The 24,148-nt window shown below is 52.5% G+C and overlaps 1 protein-coding gene across 37 annotated transcripts in view; it reads left to right on the top strand.

Annotated features, from left to right (window-relative positions):
• Positions 1-1,493: 1,493 nt before the first annotated feature.
• The window catches only part of MADD (MAP kinase activating death domain), a 40,729-nt gene continuing 18,074 nt past the window's right edge, over positions 1,494-24,148 (top strand). For 6 of the 37 annotated variants that reach the window (XM_020871215.2, XM_070473055.1, XM_070473051.1 and 3 more), the window contains exons 1-22: positions 1,595-1,761; positions 5,244-5,403; positions 6,016-6,612; positions 7,013-7,316; positions 8,044-8,175; positions 8,710-8,823; positions 9,971-10,051; positions 11,740-11,918; positions 12,263-12,498; positions 12,703-12,859; positions 13,113-13,216; positions 13,431-13,621; positions 13,985-14,235; positions 14,476-14,615; positions 15,477-15,578; positions 17,312-17,414; positions 17,988-18,174; positions 18,256-18,406; positions 18,847-19,053; positions 21,790-21,890; positions 23,494-23,577; positions 23,923-24,081. In XM_020871215.2, the coding sequence (XP_020726874.2) occupies positions 5,342-5,403; positions 6,016-6,612; positions 7,013-7,316; positions 8,044-8,175; positions 8,710-8,823; positions 9,971-10,051; positions 11,740-11,918; positions 12,263-12,498; positions 12,703-12,859; positions 13,113-13,216; positions 13,431-13,621; positions 13,985-14,235; positions 14,476-14,615; positions 15,477-15,578; positions 17,312-17,414; positions 17,988-18,174; positions 18,256-18,406; positions 18,847-19,053; positions 21,790-21,890; positions 23,494-23,577; positions 23,923-24,081 (3,642 nt within the window). In that variant the 5' untranslated portion in view covers positions 1,595-1,761; positions 5,244-5,341. The other 31 variants (XM_020871163.2, XM_020871136.2, XM_070473035.1 and 28 more) reach the window with 14 other exon arrangements.

Here is a 24,148-nt window from a genome sequence, read left to right as displayed (position 1 = left end):
TGGGAGTTTTGTGGCTGCTGAGTAGTCGGGATATCCACACTGTGCTCCACGTGAAGACTCTGTGAACCCCGTCAAATGGATGAACCTGGGGGCCCCTTTGCACAAGGCTCTCCAGGGCCCGGCCCATCCTGCTTCTACCACTTCCTGTTTTCCGCCACAGGGTCCCCAGAGAAATTCTCCACTGTCCCTCCGCGGCTTGGCCGTAAATGCCTCGGGGCTGCCACACTGAGAGGTCTGGCACTGTTTGTATCAGTTCCGTTCAGTTCAGTCGCTCAGTTGTGTCTGACTCTTTGCCAGCCCATGGACCGCAGCACGCCAGGCTTCCCTGTCCATCGCCAACTCGCGGAGTTACTCAAACTCATGTCCATTGAGTCGGTGATGCCATCCAACCATCTCATCCTCTGTCGTCCCCTTCTTCTCCCACCTTCAATCTTTCCCAGCATCAGGGTCTTTTCCAGTGAGTCAGTTCTTCGCGTCAGACGGCCAAAGTATTGGAGTTTCAGCTTCAGCATCAGTCCTTCCAATGAATATTCAGGACTGATTTCCTTTAGGATGTTTGTATAGGAAGACCAAACTGAATTCGGAAGGAGAGAAACCGATTTCTGGATTGGGGGAGGGGTTGCAGCCCGACCACCGGAGGCGGGAAGATAGAGTGTCCTTGAGGGTCCGCTTCCAGACTCAAGAGGAGGGAGGCAGGTCACAAGTGACAGCCTTGGCAGCGAGAGGGGACCTCCTTTTACCAGCCCCATTGCGCCGTAAGGGGGTCAATGAGGTGCTGAGGCTGGGAGGCCCGCTTCCTCTTCAGGGGTCCCGGTGGGATCGCGCGTTGTCTTTCTCTGGGGGAGGGGTGTTGGATTTATTTTTTGGAACCAACGCCTCAGTCGCGCACCTGTGTTCGCGCGTGCAGGTCCAATGCCTCGGTTTTCCTGAAAATCGAAGGACAATTCCCTCCTCTTGGCCCGTAGGCCCTGTGGGACCGGGGGGGCGGGGGGGAGTCCTCTGAGGCCAAGGGGAGGCTGCCGCGTCCCAGGTTGGGCCTCTCAGAAGGGCTGGACTGCATTTCCCAGCGGGCGCCGCGGCGGCGCCCACGCCCCCTTCCTTGGAGCGCACCGGGCGTAGGTGATACCGCGGCCGCGCCTTCCGGCCTCAAGTTCCTCCCCCCTCGCCGTCCGGAGATGGTAGGCTCCGCCGCCGCGGCCGCCGGCTTCTCTGCACGGGCGGCTGGGCGCTTCCAAAGCGCGAGCGGGGGTGGGGGAGGGACGTGAGGTGAAGGGAACGGCGAGAAACTCTGAGAGCAGCTTATTTTGAGAAGTCGTTTCCAGGGTGAATCTCCCGTCATCTAAATGGGCTCTATTACCGTGTCGAACTGAAATGTTTGCGCAACCTATACCCAGAGCGTTCCCGTGGGCCCTCCCCTTGGCACGTAGAGGCGCTGGGCCAGCCCCGCGCGCCCCATCGCGCTCCCACTCCCTCACGCCTAGGTGTGTGCGTAAACGCCCTTCTCCAGAGACTGGCTCCGCCCTTCGGCGCTCGGCTTGGTGCAGCCCCGTTCCCCCCCCCCACCCCCAGGGGGTGAATGGTACGGCCCCCGGCCCCCCTCAGCCTCCCCTTCCTTCACCTAGTCCGAGTGGTGCGCGCCCCCCTGGTGCAGACGCGGAACTGGCTTGCGCTTCCGAGCGGCACCCTGGCCGGGGAGCCACTGACGCCCGGCTTGCCCGGGGACGTCCAGCCGAGCCCGGCCGGTGCCCCTAGGCCCGGGAGGTAGGAAGGTCCGGGCCAATGGGGGCCCTAGGAAGGTGTTGGGGATTGGGTTCCTCGGGGGGAAACGGATCCTGGGAGGGAACAGGAGCTCCAGGGGGAAGGGATCTCTAAGGAGGCCCCAAAGGCGTGTGAGAGGGTTTGGGGGTCTCGAGAGGCAGACCAGGGATCGGTAAGGAAAGGGGGCGGTGGGGCTGGAGGTGGGGGCGTCCGGGCCCCTGAGGGGGTCTGGGCTGCGAGCCTGGGCGCAGTTCGCGGCTGCAGGGCTGGGTTCCTGCGAGGCGGGCTGGCGGCCCTGGTTCCGGGGTGGGGGCCGGGGAGAACTGTCCAGCAGGTGAGGGGACGGGCAGAGCTGTCCAGCTCGGGGGCCCGAGCCGTGCTAAGCACATGGCGAGCGTGTGTGTGTGTGTGTGTGTGTGTTTCTGTGCGCTTGTGTATATGTGTGTGCGCGCACGCGCGCGGCTTATCTTTGGTTAGGTTTTGAAGAAGGGCATTTGGTTCTTAAAAAAAAAATTATTATTTTTTTAAATTCGGTGTTTCAAAATTGGCTTGTTGGTGAGTGGAGACGCCTTGTTCAATCTTTCCTGCAGCAGCTTCCCTGCTCGTACTCGTGCACCTCTAAATTCGTCCCCCTGTTCCTGTCCTCCCCTGTGCCACATCCCTGCCTAGCGCCTGCCTTCTTGCTCTCATTCTTCCCCAAGCTGGACCAGTCTGTGCTGATGCGCTTGCAAGGTCACTGCCTGGGGAGGAGGGGGAGGGGAGAGAGCCTCCAGTCGTTGCTCACGTCAGCGAAGATGTCATATCGCTCTCTGGTTCCTGTGGTTTTACTATTAACATCCTGCCCCAAACGGGGGACAGATCCAAGGAGCTGGTCCGTATGACCATTTGTAAGCTGAAAAGACATAATTTAGAGCTCTGTGGATGCAGTGGATGGTAACTGTAGAACTTCAGCAGGTAGGTTTGCGTTTGGAGATTGCTTCCTTTGGAATATAGGGGCTAATAATGATGGGTTCTACGCTTAGTAATGAGGCTAGAGGCCGAGTGTGGATGTGAAGACACAGTGTGAGCTATAGGTACTGTTAGAGGATCTAGAGTCTTTGTGAGGAGGGGAGAAGGGAGAGAATGGGTAGGAAAGTCTTGGTTATCTCTGCAATCTGAATAACTGAAGGCAGTGGCTGTTGATGAGATGTGAGCTGAGACTAAAAATCCACCCTATCGCGAGTGGCTGGAATGGTCATGACATCTCTGGGTCCTTGTGGCTTTGGAGGGAGATGAACACTGTAGAGCATGATAATGATTTCAGTTTTATCAAGTGATTCTCAGTTCAGAGGGGGCTGGGATCCCACCAAGGATAGAGGTCCGATGCCTGGTATGTCAGTAGAAGCCGCTTCAGGTGTGATCTTCGAGATTTTTGGTTGTAAAGGGCTTCTGGTTTTCAGTGTAAATATAGATTTCAAGGCTCAGCCTTGAGCTCTGGTCCTGCAAATTCTGTTTTATTTTAAGGTGTTTTGGCTCTCACTAGGCATTTTCCACATGATTCTTTTTTATTGGAGCAAACATTTTTATTGAAGTGTGGTTGACAGTACACTGTTATGTTAGTTTCAGATGTACAACAGTGATCTGACATTTAAATATATCATAAAATGACCATCACAAACACGTAATTCTTTAGAGAATGAGTTACGCTTTTATCCGTCTTCCCATTTCATTTCCGTGTTTCCCTCTCCTTCTCATTCTGCTTGGGAGGAGCTCTCTTAACAGTGCTCCACATTCTGCAGTATGCTCATGATTCCATAGCAGTGAGGAGACCCAGAGGGCTTTTGCGGTGGTAGTGATGCCTAGAAATGCGTATACAGCAAGCTTGGGAACTTGGTTTTGGTTGTATAGAAAGGAGATAATCTCTTAAGAAAATCCAGAATTAGAACCAAGTGCAAACTAAAGGCCCATGAGGGAGAAGATAACCTGATAATTGGTAGATGCGGTCAGTGGAAGAGGCGTCTCTAGATTCAAGGAGAGTGAATTGTTAGGGGCACCGGGCAGCTCTGGGGTAGCAGCTGCTAGCACTGTGCGGTCACCAAGCAGGGGAGGGGTGGCAGCTCTGCTATAAATAGTGCGGTAGCCAGAGTTGCTATGGAGACAAAACCGAATCCTATTACCTGCAGGCCGTCTATGGGGAGCAAGGGAAAGGAGGGAGAAGTATTTTGAGGGTTTGAGAGGTGCTATAAATAGTTTTAAAAAATTGTTAAGTAGGAGAGAAAAAAGATATAACTTCTCATCTAGATCAGGTAGAGCCTTAAGCCTACAGGGAGTGTTTGCATTGTACATGCAGCGGCAAAGAAGGGAGTGGCGTGTAAGAGTGTGTAGCGCAGTGGGGTTCTGTGTATGCAGTGAACAAGGTCCTAGTGTGGCCGTGTGTGGCACACAGAGGTGCAATGCTGGAAGCGCTGAAAGTGGCCTTGGCATGGAGTGAAACACTTTATTTAGGGAAGTATATGGAAATTGAACAGGAAATAAATTGCAGTTAAGACATGGAGTGAGTGAGTGCTCAGTTGCTCAGTCATGTCTGACTCTTTGCGACCCCAAGGACAGTAGCCCACCAGGCTCCTCTGTCCATGGGATTCTTCAGGCAAGAATGCTGGAGTGGGTTGCCATTTCCTTCTCCAGGGTAAGACATGGAAGCTTTTTCTAATTTTTGGACTGTGGTTTAGAAATTTCCCTGAGCACCTCTCCCTTTCCTCCCAGAAATCTTGTTTCTGCCTTCAGATTCTTTATGTCTAAGATCCAGAAGGACAGGGCCTCATCCGTGTGTATTGTATTACTGATTCAAATCCTGGGACCGCAATAGAGGCAGAAGACTATGATTCAGCACCAAGGGCAGAGCTAGTATCTGTAGCCGCTCAGCCCCTTTCTTGCTTAAAGAAGGGAGGAGAATGGTATGGAGGAAGCAGCTGGGGCAGAGAGAGTCCTCACTGGAGATCGTGTGGGGTAGAGTGGCCATCTGTTGTTGGCTGAGTGCAATTAAGTGTCGTCTGTAGGGCAGTCTCACATCAAGCTGAATGCAGAATGTTGGAACAGAATAATTAGGTTTCTACCTAGAGCCAGGAGTGCAGATGAGTTCTGATTAGAGAGTCTGGTTTGATCCTGATGCACCCTGGAGCAGTCCTGAAAGTGACTTAATTTTTGTTATTATGATAATTGAGTCCCGATTGGATTGACTAGGCCTGTTTTTCAGAAACAGGCCCCAGGAGTGAGGCTGGAAACGATCTGGTTTGTAGGGATGGGCAGGTGAGCCATTACTTATCCTACTTCATGGCGCGTGACTCTGTGAGCTCATAAGCCCGGACAGAGCTCTAGACTGGGAAAAGTGTCACGTTCTCCTCTCTTTCATAGTGGAATGGAAGATCTTCTGACCTGGGTTGACATGGAGAGGGATGAGTCTCTCAGGTGAAACAGTGGATCTTAGTAGTACTTTTTTTTCCTGTTAGGCTTGGATTTTCAGATAATATCAGAATTCCTCCTGGGAACGCTGACTCCGTGCCTGGTGCCTTGGAGTTTCTCTGAGATGGATTGATGAATTTGAGCCATGGTGCAAAAGAAGAAGTCCTGTCCTCGGTTACTTGACTACCTAGTGATCGTAGGGGCCAGGTAACCAAGAAGTGACTGATTTTCTCTAGTCATCTGGGGTAGCCACAAAATCTGTAAGGAATCCCCTTCCCTACTTCCACATTGCTTTGCATATCCCATTCTTCTGTTATTTGACCCTGATGGGAACCTTGCTGCCAGTTGGAAAAACAAAACAGGTGGATCGAGACTACTGGCCTGGAGGAGGAGAAAGAGCAAACCTCTGCTCTTAACTAGCGTCTTTTGTGATTTTTGAGCAAATATACTCTTATCTACTTCAGCTTCCTTATTTCGTAAAAAAGGAAGAGTATGTTGTGCTCCTTTTCTGTCTACCTTGGGGAATTCATTAGCGAATACACCTTGAAAGATGTTAGTCATCTTATGGTGTTGGTGATAATTTTACTGTTGCCACTTGCCTTTCATTTCAGGATAGGCATCTTCATGGCAGCACAGACCTCAATGTGCCATGTTTTCCCAGGTCCTGCAGCTAGGTTGCTTTATCCAAAAGAGCATTTATTGCTCCACTGTGGTTTAATTATTATTATTATTTTATTATTATTTTTTCTTTACTGTGGTTAAAACCCGAAAGAGCATGCTGTCCCTTCAGGCTGCTGACCTTGTCCGTATGTTCTCCAGGCACCCGAGCAGTGACAGTGTGGCCCAGACTCCGGAACTGCTACGGCGGTACCCGCTAGAGGACCATGCGGAGTTTCCCCTGCCCCCGGATGTCGTGTTCTTCTGCCAGCCAGAGGGCTGCCTCAGCGTGCGGCAGCGGCGCATGACCCTGCGGGATGACACCTCTTTTGTCTTCACCCTCACGGACAAGGACACTGGTGTCACCCGTTATGGCATCTGCGTCAACTTCTACCGCTCCTTCCAAAAGCGTGTGCCTAAGGAAAAGGGGGAGGCTGGGCCAGGGTCCCGGGGGAAGGAAGGGCCCCGAGCCCCCTGCGCCTCCGAGGAGGTGGGCCCCGAGACCTCGGAGAGCGGCCCATCCCTGCAGCCGCCCAGTGTCGACTCCACCCCGGACGTGAGCCAGTCTCCACGGGCCAGACGCCGGGCCAAGGCAGGGAGCCGGTCCCGCAACAGCACGCTGACGTCCCTGTGCGTGCTCAGCCACTACCCCTTCTTCTCCACCTTCCGCGAGTGTCTGTACACCCTCAAGCGTCTGGTGGACTGCTGCAGTGAGCGCCTGCTGGGCAAGAAACTGGGCCTCCCTCGAGGCATACAGAGGTATGGCTCAGAATAGGGGAGGCGGCTGGAGTTGAGGGGTACTTGGCTGGTGAGGGGCGTAGGGATTTCCCTCTAAAGCCTGAGGTCCCTCAGACCTCCTTAAACGCTTAATGTTAATCCATGGAAGTGAAAGACTGCTGCAGAGTTAGACCTCCTTCCATGATCGTGCTTGGAGTGATGCTGAGGAGTTGGGTGTTTCAGGATGGGCAGGACACGAAGTCCTTGCTGTGTGTACATTTTGCACTTGTCATCACCCTTGTGTGCACCCTGTGGTCCTGGCTGAGTCCATAGAGAGGTCTTCTCCAGTTGCCATCATTAGATGCTCTGTGGTTACGCTGGACTGCCGTGAGGTATCAGCTTCCAGTGCTAACGTGTCTGCTCCCTGCCGTCTGCTCCTCAGGGACACCATGTGGCGCATCTTTACTGGATCGTTGTTAGTGGAAGAGAAGTCAAGTGCCCTGCTGCACGACCTCCGGGAGATTGAGGCCTGGATCTACCGATTGCTGCGCTCCCCGGTACCTGTCTCGGGGCAGAAGCGAGTGGACATCGAGGTCCTGCCCCAGGAGCTCCAGCAGGCTCTGACCTTTGCTCTCCCAGACCCCTCTCGATTCACCCTAGTGGACTTCCCGCTACACCTCCCCCTGGAACTTCTGGGTGTGGACGCCTGTCTCCAGGTGCTCACCTGCATCCTCTTAGAGCACAAGGTGAGAGGGCAGCGTTCTGGACCGTTCTAGGGAAGGACTTTGAAGCGTGGTAGAGGCTAGACCATCAAAGATGAGGATTAGGGACTGCGTCTCTTTCATCACCTTGTCTCCCAGAGATAACATGGTACCAGGTATACAGTCGGTTCTCAGTGGGTGAGGGTTGAATTAATGTACCAGCATTGTGGGGGTTAGGGGGCTCAGTGGTAAAGAATCTTCCTGCCAGTGCAGGAACCATGGATTCCATCCCTGGGTCAGGAAGATCCCCTGGAGGAGCAAATGGCACCTCACTCCAGTATTCTTGCCTGGGAAATCCCATGGACAGAGGATCCTTGGCAGGCTGCAGTCCATAGGGTTGCAATGAGTTTGACATGATTAAGTGACTGAGCATCGTGTAGAATATATTCAGAGAGCTTGGCACTCAGCTGAATTCATCTCAACTGTACCAGTCTAATTCTCTGGAAATCTCAGTAATTCTGTACTGACGAGTGATCCTGGGATTTGGGGAACAAGAACTAAGAAGGTAAAGGAGTGACTCAAGGGAGGATTTGGGCAGTGCTTACACTGGGAGGTGACAGGCAGGTGGGGTGTAGGGCAGTGATAAGTGTGGAAACTAAGGTCCCAGGGTCGTGGCCTTGGTGAAAAGAAATTAAATTGTAGTGTCAGAGGCTCTTTTCACTTCAGCCTTACTTATTCTGTCGAGCAATCCTTCTGGTATGGTTTGCCGCAGGTTGTGCTCCAGTCCCGAGACTACAACGCACTCTCCATGTCCGTGATGGCGTTTGTGGCAATGATCTACCCCTTGGAGTATATGTTTCCTGTTATCCCACTGCTGCCCACCTGCATGGCATCGGCAGAACAGGTGAGTCTCAAGGCATCTTGTGGCTTTGTCACCTCTGTTCTGACAGTGTCCAGGTGAAGGTTCCATGCCCAAAGAAGTTGTAAGTCAGTCCTGGTCCTGAACTCCTTGTTATAAGTTATTTGTCCACAAAATCTGAACTGATCTGGTGTGAAAACCTAGGCTATTTAGGCTTTTCTTTTTTAAACTTCTTTTTTTGTATTGGGGTATAGCTGATTAATGGTGTTATGATAATTTCAGGGGAACAGTGAAGAGACTCAGCCATACATATACATGGATCCACTATTTATAGTTTTTATTTATCACAGTTAATGTCAGGGATTATAGGCTACTGGCTACCCACTGCAGGTGGTACATAATATGTATAATATATACTGTTACTTCTCTAAAATCTGAAGCATTCTGAACTTTGGAACACATCTGCCTTTAAGGATTTTGGAAAAGGGATTGTGGACCTGTGTTTTCCTCCCCTGGAAAAATCTTGACCTGACAAGTGATCACAGTAGGTTTTGGTTTTGTTCCTTGTCTTTTCCTCAGCTGCTGTTGGCTCCAACACCGTACATCATCGGGGTCCCTGCCAGCTTCTTCCTCTACAAACTGGACTTCAAAATGCCTGATGATGTGTGGCTAGTAGATCTGGACAGCAATAGGGTGAGGCCCCTTGTCTGAGGCTCCGTGGGGTCTAGAATAGGAGTGTGTTCTGTTTTTCTAAATTACTTCCAGGGTAATTTGTGGGTGATTGCTACTGTGAAACTCACTGAAACAACTTTTTTTTTTAAAAAGTGCTGCTTTTACTTTATTATCTTGATCAGCTCTTGGTTAGGGCCCAGAGAATTATAAGATTTAGTTTTGCTGGAGTTAAATGCTTCCCCGCATCTTCCAAGAGCAGCAGAGCAGTTATGGTTGCAGAATTATTAACCTATGGCATAGGTCATCTCCTGGTTTTCTGGGAGTGTAGTTTCTAGTAAGAAACTGCCTTTCAGTGCAGACTTTTAAAAAGTATATTATTAACATTCTGTGATGTGAATATGTTCAAGCTTCGGTAGGTAGCCCTTTATATGTGTTTGCCATAAAACTTTAGAGAGTGAAAATAAAAGTACAAGGAATGAAACAAAAACCATGATCCTCATTCTGCCCTGGTGGTCCAGTGGCTAAGAGTCCATGCTCCCTATGCAGGGGGCCCAGCTTTGATTCGTGGTCAGGGAACTAGAACTAAGAGTTTGCATGCTGCAACTAAAAGATCCTGCATGTTGCAACTGAAGAACGCATATGCCATCACAAAGATGGAAGATCCCCCGTGCCATAGCTAAGACCTGGCACAATCCCATGAGCCTGTTGGCTAGGGAGAGTCACCAAGAACATTTAGGTATACTGTTTCCTTTCAAGTGTGTATATCTGTCATATACATGCGTATATATATATATGTTTATATACATGCATATATAATGTGTGTATTTGCATGTGTATAATAGTATATATATAAGGGGCTTCCCTGGTAGCTCAGATGGTAAAGAATCTGCCTGCCAAGCAGGAGATGCAGATTCGATCCCTGGGTCAGGAAGATCCCCTGGAGAAGGAGATGTTTACCCACTGCAGTATTCTTGCCTGAGAAATCCCATGGATGGAGGAGCCTGGCGGGCTCTAGTCCATGGGGTCGCAAAAGAGTCAGACACGACTTCGTGGCTAAAAACAACAACATTGTGTACCTAATTTCCTATTCTTGTTCCTTACCCTTATGTGAGAGAAAGTCTGGAGCAACTCATTCTGAGGTTGCACCTTTGCTCTTTCTCTGGTGCAGGTGATTGCCCCCACCAATGCGGAAGTGCTGCCTGTCCTGCCGGAACCGGAATCGTTAGAGTTGAAGAAGCATTTGAAGCAGGTGGGTGAAGAGGGCAGCCAAGCAAGGGGAGCAGCAGCAGCTGCTGAGAGAGCCGGTCTCCTTGCCGACTTCTAGTCGAGTCGATTCCTTTAGCCGTGGGCGGGCTCCAGAAAACCGGGGTATCCCATTTCGGGGTGGTGGGGTGAATCTTAGAAAAGAGCCATTTAGATTCCTTTTCATTCACTGTGTGTGCACCTCCCACCCTCTAGTGCATAAAACCACCCTTCACTTTGTGTTGTTTGTCACATCCACCCTTCTTAATGGCCTCGGAGTATTCTCTGTCTCCTAAGAAGGGAGTCAGCAGTTTGGACAGTCTGGCTCCTTTCATGTTTTTCTCTTGAATTGATCTCTGGTCCCTACAGAATCATTTCTTCAAAAATTCCTCCTTTAGAGGAAACTCCATAAACACATTTTCATTGATTGATTTTCTTCTTCCCCTGCATGCTGAACACAGTACCTGAAGGTAAAATGTCGTGATACCCGGGCCCCCTGCCCTGATGTATGCGTTGTGTAGGACCACCAGTAGATGGCCCTGTGTTTCTTTTTAGGAACCCCTCGTTTGAAGCGTCTTCAGAAATCTCTCTCTGTGTTGTCTCAGTTACTTAGCAATACCTCTAGGTGAAATCTGTTTGGATTTAAATGAGTCATTTCGTGTCATCCCTCTCTTTCTCTCACTTGGCTCCATCACTGCTGATGCAATATGATGCCTGGTAACTGCACAGTGTGGTGAGGATAGCAAGTTCAGAAGGTTCTCTAGCTGTCTTTCTTTGCTGTGTTTTCATTCTCAATGATTGCTTTAGTATGACTAATGAGATGGAGAAGTACAGTCAGAGTTGTACTTTACATGTTCATAGGAGCTAAGATCCCTGGGCTGACAGATCCTGTATTCTGACCCCTGTCACTCAAAGTGAGGTCCCTGGACCAGCAGCATCAGTATCACCTGGGCTTGTTAAATGTGCAGAATCACCTCAGACATACTGAATCAGAATCTGCATGCAGCCACATCCCCAGGTGATTCCAATGCTCGTAACATTGAAGAAACCCTGCTGGGACTGCCCTGGTGGTGCGGTGGTTAAGAATCTGTCTGCCAATGCAGGGCACACGGGTTCAGTCCCTGGCTGGGGAAGATTCCGCATGCCGCTACTGAAGCCCATGTGCCCTGGAGCCCACGCTGTAACCGGAGAAGTCCCAGCAGTGAGCAGCCTCCTCCCCACACTAGAGAGAGCCTACATGCAGCAACAAAGACCCAGTGCAGCCCCCCAAAATTAACTGATTAAAAAAAAACAAACACTGCTGGTATAAACCAGTGGTTTTCAAACTGGCCCATGGAGCCCCTGGGGGTTGATTTAGATCGGGACCACTGAGCATATGAGGCTCTAGGTTCCTCATGTCCTTCAGAGAAGCGTTACTTTTATAGGTTTCAACTGTTTATGTTCCCACCTAGATCTCAACTGAAAAACAAGGTTTCATAGCTGAAACAAATTTGAAAACTATCGCCTTGGATCTCAGGTTTGATCAGGTGGCCTTGATCAGATTGGTTTAAGCTGAAGATTTCGTAATTCAGATTGTTTTCTAAAGGTTAAAGCCTTTGGATTCTGTTTCAGAGATGAAGGCTCTTTCCTAGGAATTGACTTTGGCTGGCCGCCCAGGACTCAGCCATCCGTGAGGGACTTCTTCTTCTTCCGCAGGCCCTCGCCAGCATGAGTCTCAACACCCAACCCATCCTCAATCTGGAGAAATTCCATGAGGGCCAGGAGATCCCCCTTCTCCTGGGGAGGCCTTCTAATGACCTTCAGTCCACACCTTCCACCGAGTTCAACCCACTCATCTACGGCAATGATGTGGATTCGGTGGATGTCGCAACCAGGTACACACAAGCCAACCAGACAGTTGCAAGCTCTTAAACTGGTCCCTCCTCACTTAGTGACCTTGGGGCAGATTACTTCCCTGAGCCCAGAGATTATTTATAAAATGTGGGTAATATCTAGTTTTATTTGCCACCTTAGTTAAAGCAGAGTAAATGGTTCATCATATTCTCAGGCCTTTTAGGCCTTGGGTGCAGAAGCGAGTTGATGATTCTTTAAGACACCTCCCCCCTGGCTGTTGGAAGCCTGTTAAATGATGACCTCGGGAGGTGGTCTGAGGCCTCGGGGGACCCTTGCTCCGCAGGGCGTGGGACTCGGGTCAGCTCACTGTCCCCTTCTTCTCCAGAGTGGCCATGGTCCGTTTCTTCAACTCCCCCAACGTGCTGCAAGGCTTTCAGATGCACACGCGCACCCTGCGCCTCTTCCCCCGGCCCGTGGTGGCTTTCCAAGCCGGCTCCTTTCTAGCCTCACGCCCCCGGCAGACTCCTTTTGCTGAGAAACTGGCCAGGACTCAGGCCGTGGAGTACTTTGGAGAGTGGATCCTGAACCCCACCAACTACGCCTTCCAGCGGATTCACAACAGTGAGTCCCCGTCCCTCTGTGCCGCCCCACCTCCTGTTTTGTCTTCCTGATGGCTCCTCCCTTTGTGCTCTCCTCTGCCAGTCTGCAGGCTGCCCCTGCCATTCTGACTTTGCTTGAGACTCTCTCCCACCTTTCTTTTACATTTTGCTTGCTTTCTCTTCCCCTGTTGCCCACTCGAGTCTCCTATTTTCCCTCCACGGGTAGACATGTTCGATCCAGCCCTGATTGGCGACAAACCCAAGTGGTACGCCCACCAGCTGCAGCCCATCCACTATCGAGTATATGACAGCGGTTCCCAGCTGGCCGAGGCGCTGAGCGTGCCGCCCGAGCGAGACTCTGACTCTGACCCCACTGACGACAGGTGAGCAGCGCCGTACAGCGGCAGGAGGGTTCTCAAAAGGCTAGGAGACTCTCGAGAGCACAGTGGCCGGATTTCATAGGGTTTAGACCGCAGTCCGTGAAGCCGTGGGTCATATTCAGCTGATTTTGTGTTCGTTTTCTCATTCTCTCCCTTGTTCCCTGACCTTGAGTTACACGTGCCCCTCTGTTGATTTTTCCTGACTTATCTCGGCCCCCTTTCTCCTGTTTTGCTCTTCTTGCTCCTCCCTCTGCAGCGGGAGTGACAGCATGGATTATGACGACTCAAGCTCTTCTTACTCTTCCCTCGGTGACTTTGTCAGCGAGATGATGAAATGCGACATTAACGGTGATACTCCTAGTATGTATCGGAGAAATTAGCCACTCGGGGCAGGGTTTGGGGTTCTGCGACGGCAGGTCTGCAGCTGCCATCTTTGAGGTTTTGTTTTTTTTTTTTTAAAGAATTAAAATTATAAAAATTAATCTTTTAATTGGAGTGTAGTTGATTTACATCAATAGCTTCTACGGGACAGTACAGTGAGTCCGCCAGACATATCCTCCTTGGGTTTTGGCAGACGTGGACCCTCTGACACACGCAGCGCTGGGGGATGCCAGCGAGGTGGCGATTGATGAGCTGCAGAATCAGAAGGAGGCAGAGGAGCCCGGCCCAGACGGCGAGAACTCTCAGGAAAACCCGCCCCTGCGCTCCAGCTCCAGCACCACTGCCAGCAGTAGCCCCAGCACCATCATCCACGGCGCCAGCTCTGTACGTGATGACCCGGAGGAGGGGATGAGTGGGAACTGTGACCTGGGATGTGGGGGCCTCCTCTCTGTTAGGAAAGCTAGGGTGAAACCGTTCACTTAATTTGCTACTTTCTCCGCGTTTCCCCCTAGCTTTCTCTCCATAGAGCCTGTAGTTTAGAGCCTATGAGATACAGTCTGACCCCAGAAGTGAGCTGAGATCTCCCCCGTGCATAATCTGCACAGAGAACAGGGGTGTCACGGAGATGTTTCTCACACACTCCTCAGGCTCAGAATCTACCAGGCCTGGCTTGGCCCCGCCCAGCTGAGAAAGATGGGAAGGCACCCCAGGTGCCAGGTGACTGCTTTGTATTTAATATGTCCCCAGGAACCTGCCGGCTCAGCGGAGACAGATGAGAAGGCGGCAGGAGGCGTCCCCAAGTCCCTGCCCACCTTGCCTCCTGGCGTGGGCAAGTGCAGCGCGGACAGCCGTCAGACAGAACCCGGAGAGGGGTGGGTGCGCCAGCGAGCCTCTGACAGTCCGAGCCTGCAGCCCCAGTTTGGCTCTCCCCCCGAGGAGGACGACGAGCCGGGGGAGAGTTACGCCCCCCGATTCAGCCAGCACGCCAGTGGCCAGCGGTGAGAGCCTGCGGGTGCCCCCAGGGGTGATGGGAGGGCCTCACCCCCGTGGGCCCCGGGGCGAGGGCGGGCCAGGAAGTCCCGGCAGCCCAAAGGCATCCCCAAGGCATCCCCAGAGGCTCGTGCTTTGCTCTAGCCCTGTAGGGACTGCGGGGAGGGAGTGCAGTGTAGAGTCAGGCCCGTCTGCCCAGGACTCGGCAGCCCTGCCTGGGGGCTCAGAGGCGCCCCTGTGTGTTCAAGGGCTCAAAAGCTGCTGCGGCCCAACAGCTTGAAACTGGCAAGTGACTCAGACGCAGAGTCGGACTCTCGAGCGAGCTCGCCCACCTCCACTGTCTCCAACAACAGCACGGAAGGCTTCGGGGGCATCATGTCTTTCGCCAGTAAGTGCCTGCAGCTCCTGCCCGCCTCGGTCCCATCTCCGGTCCGGCAGGGCCTGGCCACAGCAGATGTTCCTAACAACTTCAGACATGGGGCTGGGTTGGCATTGTCAAGCTCCTCCTTAGGTCCTTTGAACGATGCCAAATGAGGTATTTTGGGGGGAAGTCAACAGAGAGCAGGGACAGGTTAGTCATTGTCTTTATGCCTGGAAGTTTCAGTCTGTTTCAGGGTAAGACAGCTGGCTGTTGAACTGAAAAGAAATCATTTTATTAAAATCATAACCCTTGTACACATATCTCTTGGAAACATTGTGGTCAAATTTGATTTGGGATTTATGCCTAATACCTTCTCTGCCTGGGGGAAGGACTTTTTCACGCACATGCCTTGAAATCTATGTGACATTGGCTTGTACACAGAGAATATTACCAGAAATGAGGGTGGTGTCAGTTCAAGATTAAAGACAGACTAGGGGCCAGAGAAGGCCATCATGGGGGGATCATTGTGATGGTGAGGGTTTTTTTGTTTTGTTTTGTTTTAAGAAGCCAGGAAGGGACAGTACCAACATCAGACCGGAAGTGCATTATCTGCCAGGCGTTTGCGCTGGGCCGGCAGTACAGGAGAGGCTTGGGTGTTACCATGGGAGGCAGCCAGGGAAAGTGCTTCCTGGGGGTTCTGAGCGTTCCTGGCAGTAGCCCTTTTGTTTGCCCTAAGTTAGCTGTGGTCCTTTCTAAGCTTAGGTGAGAGACTCTGGGATTACATCTGAAGAGGAGGCGGGTGGAGGTGGTGCTCCAGCCCCTGGAGGGGAGTGCTCCAAGGCTTCCCCCCGCCCCTGACACATGGCTCTCGCCTACCCCCCTGGACAGGCAGCCTGTATCGGAACCACAGCACCAGCTTCAGCCTCTCAAACCTCACGCTGCCCACCAAAGGAGCCCGAGAGAAGAGCACACCCTTCCCCAGTCTGAAAGGTGACTACCGCCCTCCTTCTGCCAAGCCAAGGTCCTCCGGGAAATATTTCAGGCCCGTGGGTGCTTGTGAGGAACCCCGTGTCAGATGAGTTATCTGACCTGGCCGTTGCCTCTCACACAGCGCTTCTCATGGCTCTCACCACACATCCTATGAGTTCTCGCTGGTTTTCAGGAGGAAACTGTCTTTCGTAGCTAAAGAGAAGGCCCTGTCGTATCATTTAGGATAATGGCAACTGGGGGATTACTGCTGCTTCCGGGGGCGACCTTTGTCAGAACCACATAATCCACATAGGGCTCGTTGGCTACCACCAGTCTTCTGCCAGGTTCCTGCTGCGTGGATTTAAGACAGACTCCATCCTAAGGAGCTGGCCCACTAGGGTATGGTTGTGAAAAGACTGGCAGTGTTTACAGAGTCAAGAGACCTCTTACTTTGGCTTCCTATCAGCTCAGGGCCCCGTGAGTGTAGCATTGGTTGGCATTGAGGGGCGATTAAGACCTTACTGGATTTTCATTTGTGATCTCCCGACAGTTTGACGGGCTCTTCTGAATGTACTCTTGACTTTTGTTTGTTTCCTTTGGAGTTTGTGCTGAAGTACTTATCAAAGAAGAAAGCCCAGTGAGCAGCAGTTTCGTGTATTTTCTAACTGATCTGTCTCCCCACCAGTTAGTAAATGTTAGAGATCTTAGGAACGTTCTTTGGTGGGGATGGGAGCGTAGGGTAGATGGGCAGAAGGACATCACTGCTAGGGGTGTGTGTAGGGAGCTCACCAGGCCTGCAGGGCGGATCGGCCCAGGCGCGGCAGGTTAGGGACGGAAAGGCGGCAGCATTGCTGGCTCTCGTTTGACACAGCTGCCGGGGGTCGCCACGCTCTCATCGCATGCCATGCCGGTGCTTCACTCCATCCGCCGCACTCGTCCCTCCCACCCGCTCCCATCCTCAGCCCCGCCCCCTCCCCACGATGCCATCGACACGTTGGGGCACTTCCCTCTGCCTCCCTGTGGGCCCTCCGACGCCCGTGCTGGATGTTCCACGAACCAGCTCTCCCTCATGCATGCGTCTGTTGAGTACCGAAAGGCTCCTGGTGTTGTTCCCCTGCCTCTGGCTCGGAGAGGCCATAGTCTTAGGACAGTCTTTCCCAGAGCCTGGGTTTGTTCCCCTTGGCCACTTGGCTTCCAGCCCCTGGAGGTGCCCGAGAACGAAGGTCACATGCACTCAGCTTCGGGAGGATGCTCAGACAATCTGACTGACAGCTCCATCGTGGGGTGCAGGGTGGTGGTATCATGGTGCACCTACTAATTGTGTATTTTGTGTCCCAGTATTTGGGCTAAATACTCTAATGGAGATTGTTACTGAAGCCGGCCCCGGGAGTGGTGAAGGTGGGTCTTGCCCATGAGCTCTGCATGATCTTTTTTCTCCTAGCATCTCCTGTGCCTTCCCAAGGGCCATCCTCCTCCCGGAGCAAGCGGCATCACGCGAGTGGCCCGCCTTGCCCTGCCCCCCCGTGCTTGCCCGTGGGGCACGCTGCTGGTGCATGTGGAGCGGCCTGAGTCTCCATCCCCACCTCCTCCACGTGGCTGGTCTCCACCTGTGTGTGTGTGACACCCCGGGGCCGCCCGCACCCAGCCCTTCCAGGGAATGGGTGCAGAGCATGGCTGCCCCGGGGGGCTGTGCTGACCCTCGCTCCTAGACCCTCAGGAGTGATGCCCGTCTCCTTCTGCCTCCCTGACTGCAGGAAACAGGCGGGCCTTAGTGGACCAGAAATCATCAGTCATTAAACACAGCCCAACCGTGAAAAGAGAGCCTCCGTCACCTCAGGGTCGATCCAGCAATTCTAGGTAATAAAGGGCAGCGCTGTTTTGTTTTGCTTCCTGTGTAAATATTGACTTATTTATTTGGCTGCACTGGGCTTAGTTGTAGCACTCGGGACCTTTGATCTTCGCTGTCACGTAGGATCCTTAGTTGTGGTACATGAACTCCCCAGTAGCAGCAAATGGGATCTAGTTCCCTGACCAGGGATCGAACCTGGGCCCCTTGCGTTGGGCACTCCCAAGAAGTCCCCAGAGCTGTTTAAAAGGTTCTCAGATGGAGGTAGCGATTCCTGTACCAAACATGAGGGGTGCTGAAGAGAGAGAGAGAGAGGTGAAATCTCTTCCCACTCTGACTCGGCCCCCATGAGGCAGCCGTGGCTTGTGGTGTAGAGGAGGGTGGGACCACTGCTGGGTCCTTGGGCCCACCCGGCTGTCCGGAGGGGTGGGCTTCGCGGGGGTGGCCTTCGCAGTGCTTTGGAAAGTGGCAATGTGTTTTTGCCCCCAGCGGCAAACATCTAGTCTGGTGAAAGTGGGGGATGCTCTGCCAAGGAGCTGCTGACCCCAAAAGTGGTGTGTGGACCCCCCCCGCCCCGCCCCCAGTGAGAACCAGCAGTTCCTGAAGGAGGTGGTGCACAGCGTGCTGGACGGCCAGGGCGTCGGCTGGCTCAACATGAAGAAGGTGCGGCGGCTGCTGGAGAGCGAGCAGCTGCGCGTCTTCGTCCTGAGCAAGCTGAGCCGCACGGTGCAGTCCGAGGACGAGGCCCAGCAGGACGTCATCCCGGACGTGGTCAGTGCTTGGGCCCGGGGGCCGGGGGCCGCCTCCCTGGAGAGAGCGGTGCCCACTCTCGGCCCTGGGCTGTCGTTGCAGGAGATCAGCCGGAAGGTGTACAAGGGCATGTTGGACCTGCTGAAGTGCACGGTCCTCAGTCTGGAGCAGTCCTTCGCCCACGCCGGCCTGGGTGGCATGGCCAGCATCTTCGGGCTTCTGGAGATCGCCCAGACCCACTACTACAGTAAAGGTAGGGGTGGGACCAGCAGGGCGGCATGCTGTCCGCAGAGAAGGAACCCGGCCCCTTGACAGGATTCCCAGTGCCAGGCTGCTTCCTGTGAGGCTCTGGGCTTTTCTAGCACATGTCTTTATGTGGCGGGTATTCTGCTGTTGGGGCGGAGAACGAGGCCTGCTTTTCTTTCCCTGTACCTCTTCCCTTCCACCTTCTCCTCTGTCCTCGCTTCTCCCACCTCATTCCACACCTGGACTCTCTCTTTTTTTTTTGAAAAAGAAACATTTACTTATTTGGCTGTGCAAAGATGTCTCAGTTGCAGCATATGGGATCTCATTCCCTGACCAGGGATCGGACGCGAGCCCCATCTTTGGGAGCTCGGGGTCTTAGCCCCTGGGCCACCAGGGAAGTCCTCTCTGTCTCTTTTGACCTCTTCTTGTGTTTCATCTTTTCCTCAGAACCAGACAAGCGGAAGAGAAGTCCCACAGAGAGCATCAGTACACCAGTTGGCAAGGATCCTGGCCTGGCTGGGCGGGGGGACCCAAAGGCCATGGCTCAGCTGAGGGTCCCCCAGCTGGGACCTCGGGCACCAAGTGCCCCAGGAAGGAGTCCCAAGGAGCTGGACACCAGAAGCCTAAAGGAAGAGAACTTTGTGGCATCTATTGGTGTGTATCACGGTTGAGTGAGCTGGAGGAGTTCTGGCTTCCTCAGTGTCCCTGCCTCCTTTCGATTCATCCAGAATCCCGCCTCTCTCTTCCCCATGCTTTGCTTCCCAGACAGGGAGACAGATTCGTGTCCATTTCTAGCCACGTCTCTATACTTCTCTATCCCTTATGCTTTGTTTACAGCCACCTCACCTGAGCCTTAAAGGGAGAGTGGGAGTTTCGCTCAGGGGCCCCCGTGGACCTTAGAGCCGGAGTCTGAGCTGGACTCCCCGTCCCCCCTCTCTCATTTATACTGGGGTTGCTTCACGTGGTGGAGAGCTCCTGGAAGCTGCAGGGCCGTTCATAGATGCGTTTCTGGGCTGCGACACTGTGATTGTCTGGGTCTCTACAGCCAGCTTCCACCCCATCCAGCCATCACACTGCCCTCGGACTTGCTCCTCTGGGGCATGTCCGGCCACCCCATCTCCCTGGGTTCTAGACCTTGAGGTGCAGAGTTCTGAGTCAGCTCTTCCTCAGTGGACTTGATACTAGCGCTAGCTTTACGTGTGGTATTTCTCCATTCCCACCGAGGCAGTGCCTTGATGAGCTCTCGGGGCATCTGTCTGACTCACTCGCCCCCTGACCTGGACTCATCTAGATGGTATCTCTCTCTTTCTGGTTCTAGATCCCTGGGGAACATGCTTCTAATTGAAGCGTGTTTTTGCCACATCCATGAGCCAATAACTTTTACTCCCTTAAATGTTAATGCGGAGCCAGTTTCCGTTTTAGGAACCTGGCCTTCTCTAGCCGGCAAAATAGTTTCCTCGAGGCAGCCAGCAAAGCCTATCTCCTATCTGTTTTGACGCTCTAGAAACTGACTGACCCGCCAGTCTGGAGACCTGGAGTTTTAATCCTGGATCAGCCCCTAGCAAAGAAAATGACTTTGGACAGATCACTTCCCTTTCAGGGTCTGTATCTCCTCACCTGGGAAGCAAGGAGATTGGACTGAGTAGACTTTATAGTTCTTTCAAGAAAAGAATTGCCGTGATGACTATTCCCTCTTCTCTACCCCTACTAAGATTCTCTTCTTGACCATTTAGGGTTCTCTGTCCACCTCTACTGGCTAAGGTGGGTCTTTTGGCAGGGCAGGCACTGATTCTGAGGGTAAGTCGGGTTTTTTGGTAGCAACAGGGAAGGATGCTAACTGCCTGCACAGGTGGCCTCTGTCCAATCCAGAGAAGCGCCCAGATTTGTGCTGATGCTTCTGAGACCCTTTGACTGCACGAGGTGATCATCTGTCTGATCTGGAATCTTTAAAATTTGCTGTTGCCCGGCTCATTTGGCAGAGAGAGCACAGTGTGGTGGAAGTTTCCCTTGGTCCAGGGTTACGTGATCTTGAGCAAGCGCTTCAGCCTCTTTGGGATCAGCTTTCTCGCACCAGATTGAAGGAGCTTGATTAAAGGCTTCTCCAGCTCTGATATTCGGAAGGATTTTTACTGACGCATTGAGATGAGGAAAGGAATTTATTTCTTGAGCTGGGTGGCGGGGGGGTAGGCATTAGATCTCATGATGTTTCACCCCCCCTCCTCCCCTCAATGAAGATCTCTCTTGATCTCTTGATTTGTAGTCCTGTGCCTGAGACGGAAGCAGCTTGGGTGGGTGGGGTTTCCATTTCATCTGTCTGACCAGCCTCTGACTCTCTCTGTCTTTCTCTCCTGCTTACATTGCATCTGGGGTAGAATTGTGGAGCAAGCACCAGGAAGTGAAAAAGCAAAAAGCTTTGGAAAAACAGAGTAAGGAACAAATGCCCCTTCCCGTTCCCAAGTCTCCCATACCTGCCAACTCCCCAGGCCCAGTCGGGGCAGGCTCCCTTGGTCAGCCCCAACCCAAATTTGTTCTTGGGGGGTATTTGGAACGAAAGCAGGTAGGTGGTGTGTGACGCCTAGGTATGTGCTCGTAGGCTGCTTCTGCCCCTTCCCCTTGTGGTAAACCAGGCGGTGATCAGGGCATCCGCTGCATAAAGGCCCCCAGAGCTGGGTTCTCTGTCGCCCCAGAGTTGGTGGGGAGGATGCTTGCCTGCTTCAGCAACCCCCATTGGCTGAATCTCCCGCGCCCACTGGAAGGCCTGTGGGCACAGTTGGCAGAGATGGTTGCTGCCCCTCCGTGTTGAGTCTGCAGCTTCCCGACTCTCTCTGGTTGCTTGCCTAGGCACGCTTTCTCGCTTTCTGTCATTCTGTCCTTCTGCCATACCATTGTGGATGGGCGGGGAAGACGGGGGTGCCTTTTAACCTTGAACTAGAAGCTGTGGGGGGTGGGGTGGTGTCCACGGAAACAGCTGGTGCTGTCTAATCTCCCTGGGCTCCTCTTGCTCCGGTCCCTTGAGACATATTTTTGGGAAAGCACAGGGATCGGGGGCCCCTTAAAGGCTCTCCGGCCCCAGTGAAGCGCTGACCCTGAGTGCAGTGGAGCGTGGTTTGTTTGTGTAACTTTTCCTCCTTAGGGTGATTCGGTCAGAGTCTTCTCAAGTTGAGAAGATGGCTGCAGAACCCCTTGAGACCAGATCTGATTTTCCCCTACCTAGTTCTTAAGGTATCTGGGGACTTCTTTTTCCAGCGGGGCCCGAGTGAGTGGCAGTCCCTGGAAAGGTGACTGGGACACGCGGAACAGGTCTGGGACCAGGCCGTGCCTCTGTCCCACTCCCTTGGCCAGCCTGCCCCTCACCTGTATGCCGAGTAACACAAGTCTTCCCCTCCTCAGGGCCTGACGTAATCAAACCCACCTTTGACCTTGGTGAGACCGACGAGAAAAAGTCCCAGGTCAGCGCAGACAGTGGTGTGAGCCTGACATCCGGTTCCCAGGTTTGTGACAGCCTTGTTCAGAATCGTGAGCGTTCATAGTTCGCTATCTCAGAATATTTCTTTAAGACCAAAACAAAAAGACAACCTTGAAACATCATGAATATCCAGTCGCAGAGGAATGATGAAATGAGTGTAATATATCGATGTAACGGAGAAGGAAATGGCAACCCAGTCCAGTATTCTTGCCTAGAGAATCCTGTGGACAGGGGAGCCTGGTGGGCTGCCGTCAATGGGGTCGCACAGAGTCGGACACGACTGAAGCGACTTAGCATGTGTGCATGCATTGGAGAAGGAAATGGCAACCTACTTCAGTACTCTTGCCTGGAGAAGCCCAGGGACAGAGGAGCCTGGTAGGCTGCCGTCCATGGGGTCTAAGAGTCAAACACAACTGAGCAACTTCACTTGCACTTTTCACTTTCATGCATTAGAGAAGGAAATGGCAACCCACTCCAGTGTTCTTGCCTAGAGAATCCCAGGGACGGGAGAGCCTGGTGGGCTGCCGTCTATGGGGTCACAAAGACTTGGACACGACTGAAGCGACTTAGCAGCAGCAGCAGTATCCATGTAATACAATATTCAGTTCAGTTCAGTCGCTCAGTCATGTCCAACTCTTTGCGACCCCATGAATCGCAGCACGCCAGGCCTCCCTGTCCATCACCAGCTCCCAGAGTTTACTCAAACTCATGTCCATCGAGTCGGTTACACCATCCAGCCATCTCATCCTCTGCTGTCCCCTTCTCCTCCTGCCCCTCCTGCCCCCAGTTCCTCCCAGCATCAGGGTCTTTTCCAGTGAGTCAACTTGTTGCATGAGGTGGCCAGAGTATTGGAGTTTCAGCTTCAGCATCAGTCCTTCCAATGAACACCCAGGACTGATCTCCCTTAGGATGGACTGGTTGGATCTCCTTGCAGTCCAAGGGACTCTCAAGAGTTGTCTCCAACACCACAGTTCTAAAGCATCAATTTTTTGGCTCTCAGCTTTCTTCACAGTCCAACTCTCACATCTATACATGACCACTGGGAAAACCATAGCCTTGACTAGATGGATCTTTGTTGGCAAAGTAATGTCTCTGCTTTTTAATATGCTGTCTAGGTTGGTCATAACTTTCCTTCCAAGGAGTAAGCATCTTTTAATTTCATGGCTGCAGTCACCATCTGCAGTAAAAGGAGCCCAAAAATATTAGTCTCCATTAATGACTGTATTTTCAAAAATTTAGTGACATGGGAAAGTGTTTACAAAGCTACATACAGTGTGATTCAGATTTTACTTTTAAAATATACATAGGAAAGACTGAAAGGAAGTATGCTAAAGACTTAATAACAGTGATTAATGTGGGTGGTAAGTTTATGGCTTTTTTAATTTCCTTATTTCTTCCACATATTTTCCATAGTGAGCACGTATTTGTTTTACATTCATTGTTTTTCTTATTCTGTAAGTCATATATATTTTAAATTCAGGAAAAAGAGCTGATTTCTCATGACCTATCCAGGGATGACAATAGAAGGGTGGGGATGGGAGGAGGAAGAAGATACAGTGTTTCTTAGGGAAGCTGAGAGTGGATGGGCCAGTTCCCTACTGTGTCTGAGTCAGCGTGTCTTGTTTCAGAGGACTGATCCAGACTCTGTCATCTGTGTGAGTCCCGCCGTGATGATCCGAAGCTCAAGTCAGGACTCTGAAGTTAGCACCGTGGTAGGGGAACACCAGGCTGGCACCTTGGTGGGCGGGGTGTGCATCCCCCTTTGGAAGAAGGGGTTCCCTCTCTCCTGTGGAGGCTGTTCTTAGTATCAGGTCATTCAGCTTGGTTCTCTTGGTGGAGATGTGTACCTGTCATGGGTCTTTGTTCATGGGATCAGACCCCAAGATTTCACCCAGGGCTCCTCCTCCTCTTGTAAAGAAGGTACTTCCAGAGGCTGTCTTAACACGCCTTTGAGGCTGGGTCCTTTTTTTCTTCATGGCAGCAGAGAGCTCTAACACGCTTGGCATCTCTGTGACGCACCCCTGGGGAGACCCCTTAGCAGCTTTCTTCCTTTGCAGGTGAGCAACAGCTCTGGAGAGACCCTGGGAGCAGACAGCGACCTCAGCAGCAGCGCGGGCGATGGCCCAGGTGGCGAGGGCAGCACCCACTTGGCAGGCTCTCGGGGCACCTTGTCTGACAGTGAGATCGAGACCAGCGCTGCCACCAGTGCTATCTTTGTAAGCACTGTTCACTGGGATGGGGCTAGGTTAGAAAAGGTTGAAAGTTAGGAGGCAAAAGGGAAGG

The sequence above is a fragment of the Odocoileus virginianus genome, chromosome 10 (genome assembly GCF_023699985.2).
Source record: "Odocoileus virginianus isolate 20LAN1187 ecotype Illinois chromosome 10, Ovbor_1.2, whole genome shotgun sequence".
Lineage (NCBI taxonomy): Eukaryota > Metazoa > Chordata > Mammalia > Artiodactyla > Cervidae > Odocoileus > Odocoileus virginianus.
Note: the sequence above shows the minus strand (reverse complement) of the source record. Positions and strands in the feature narration are given on the sequence as shown.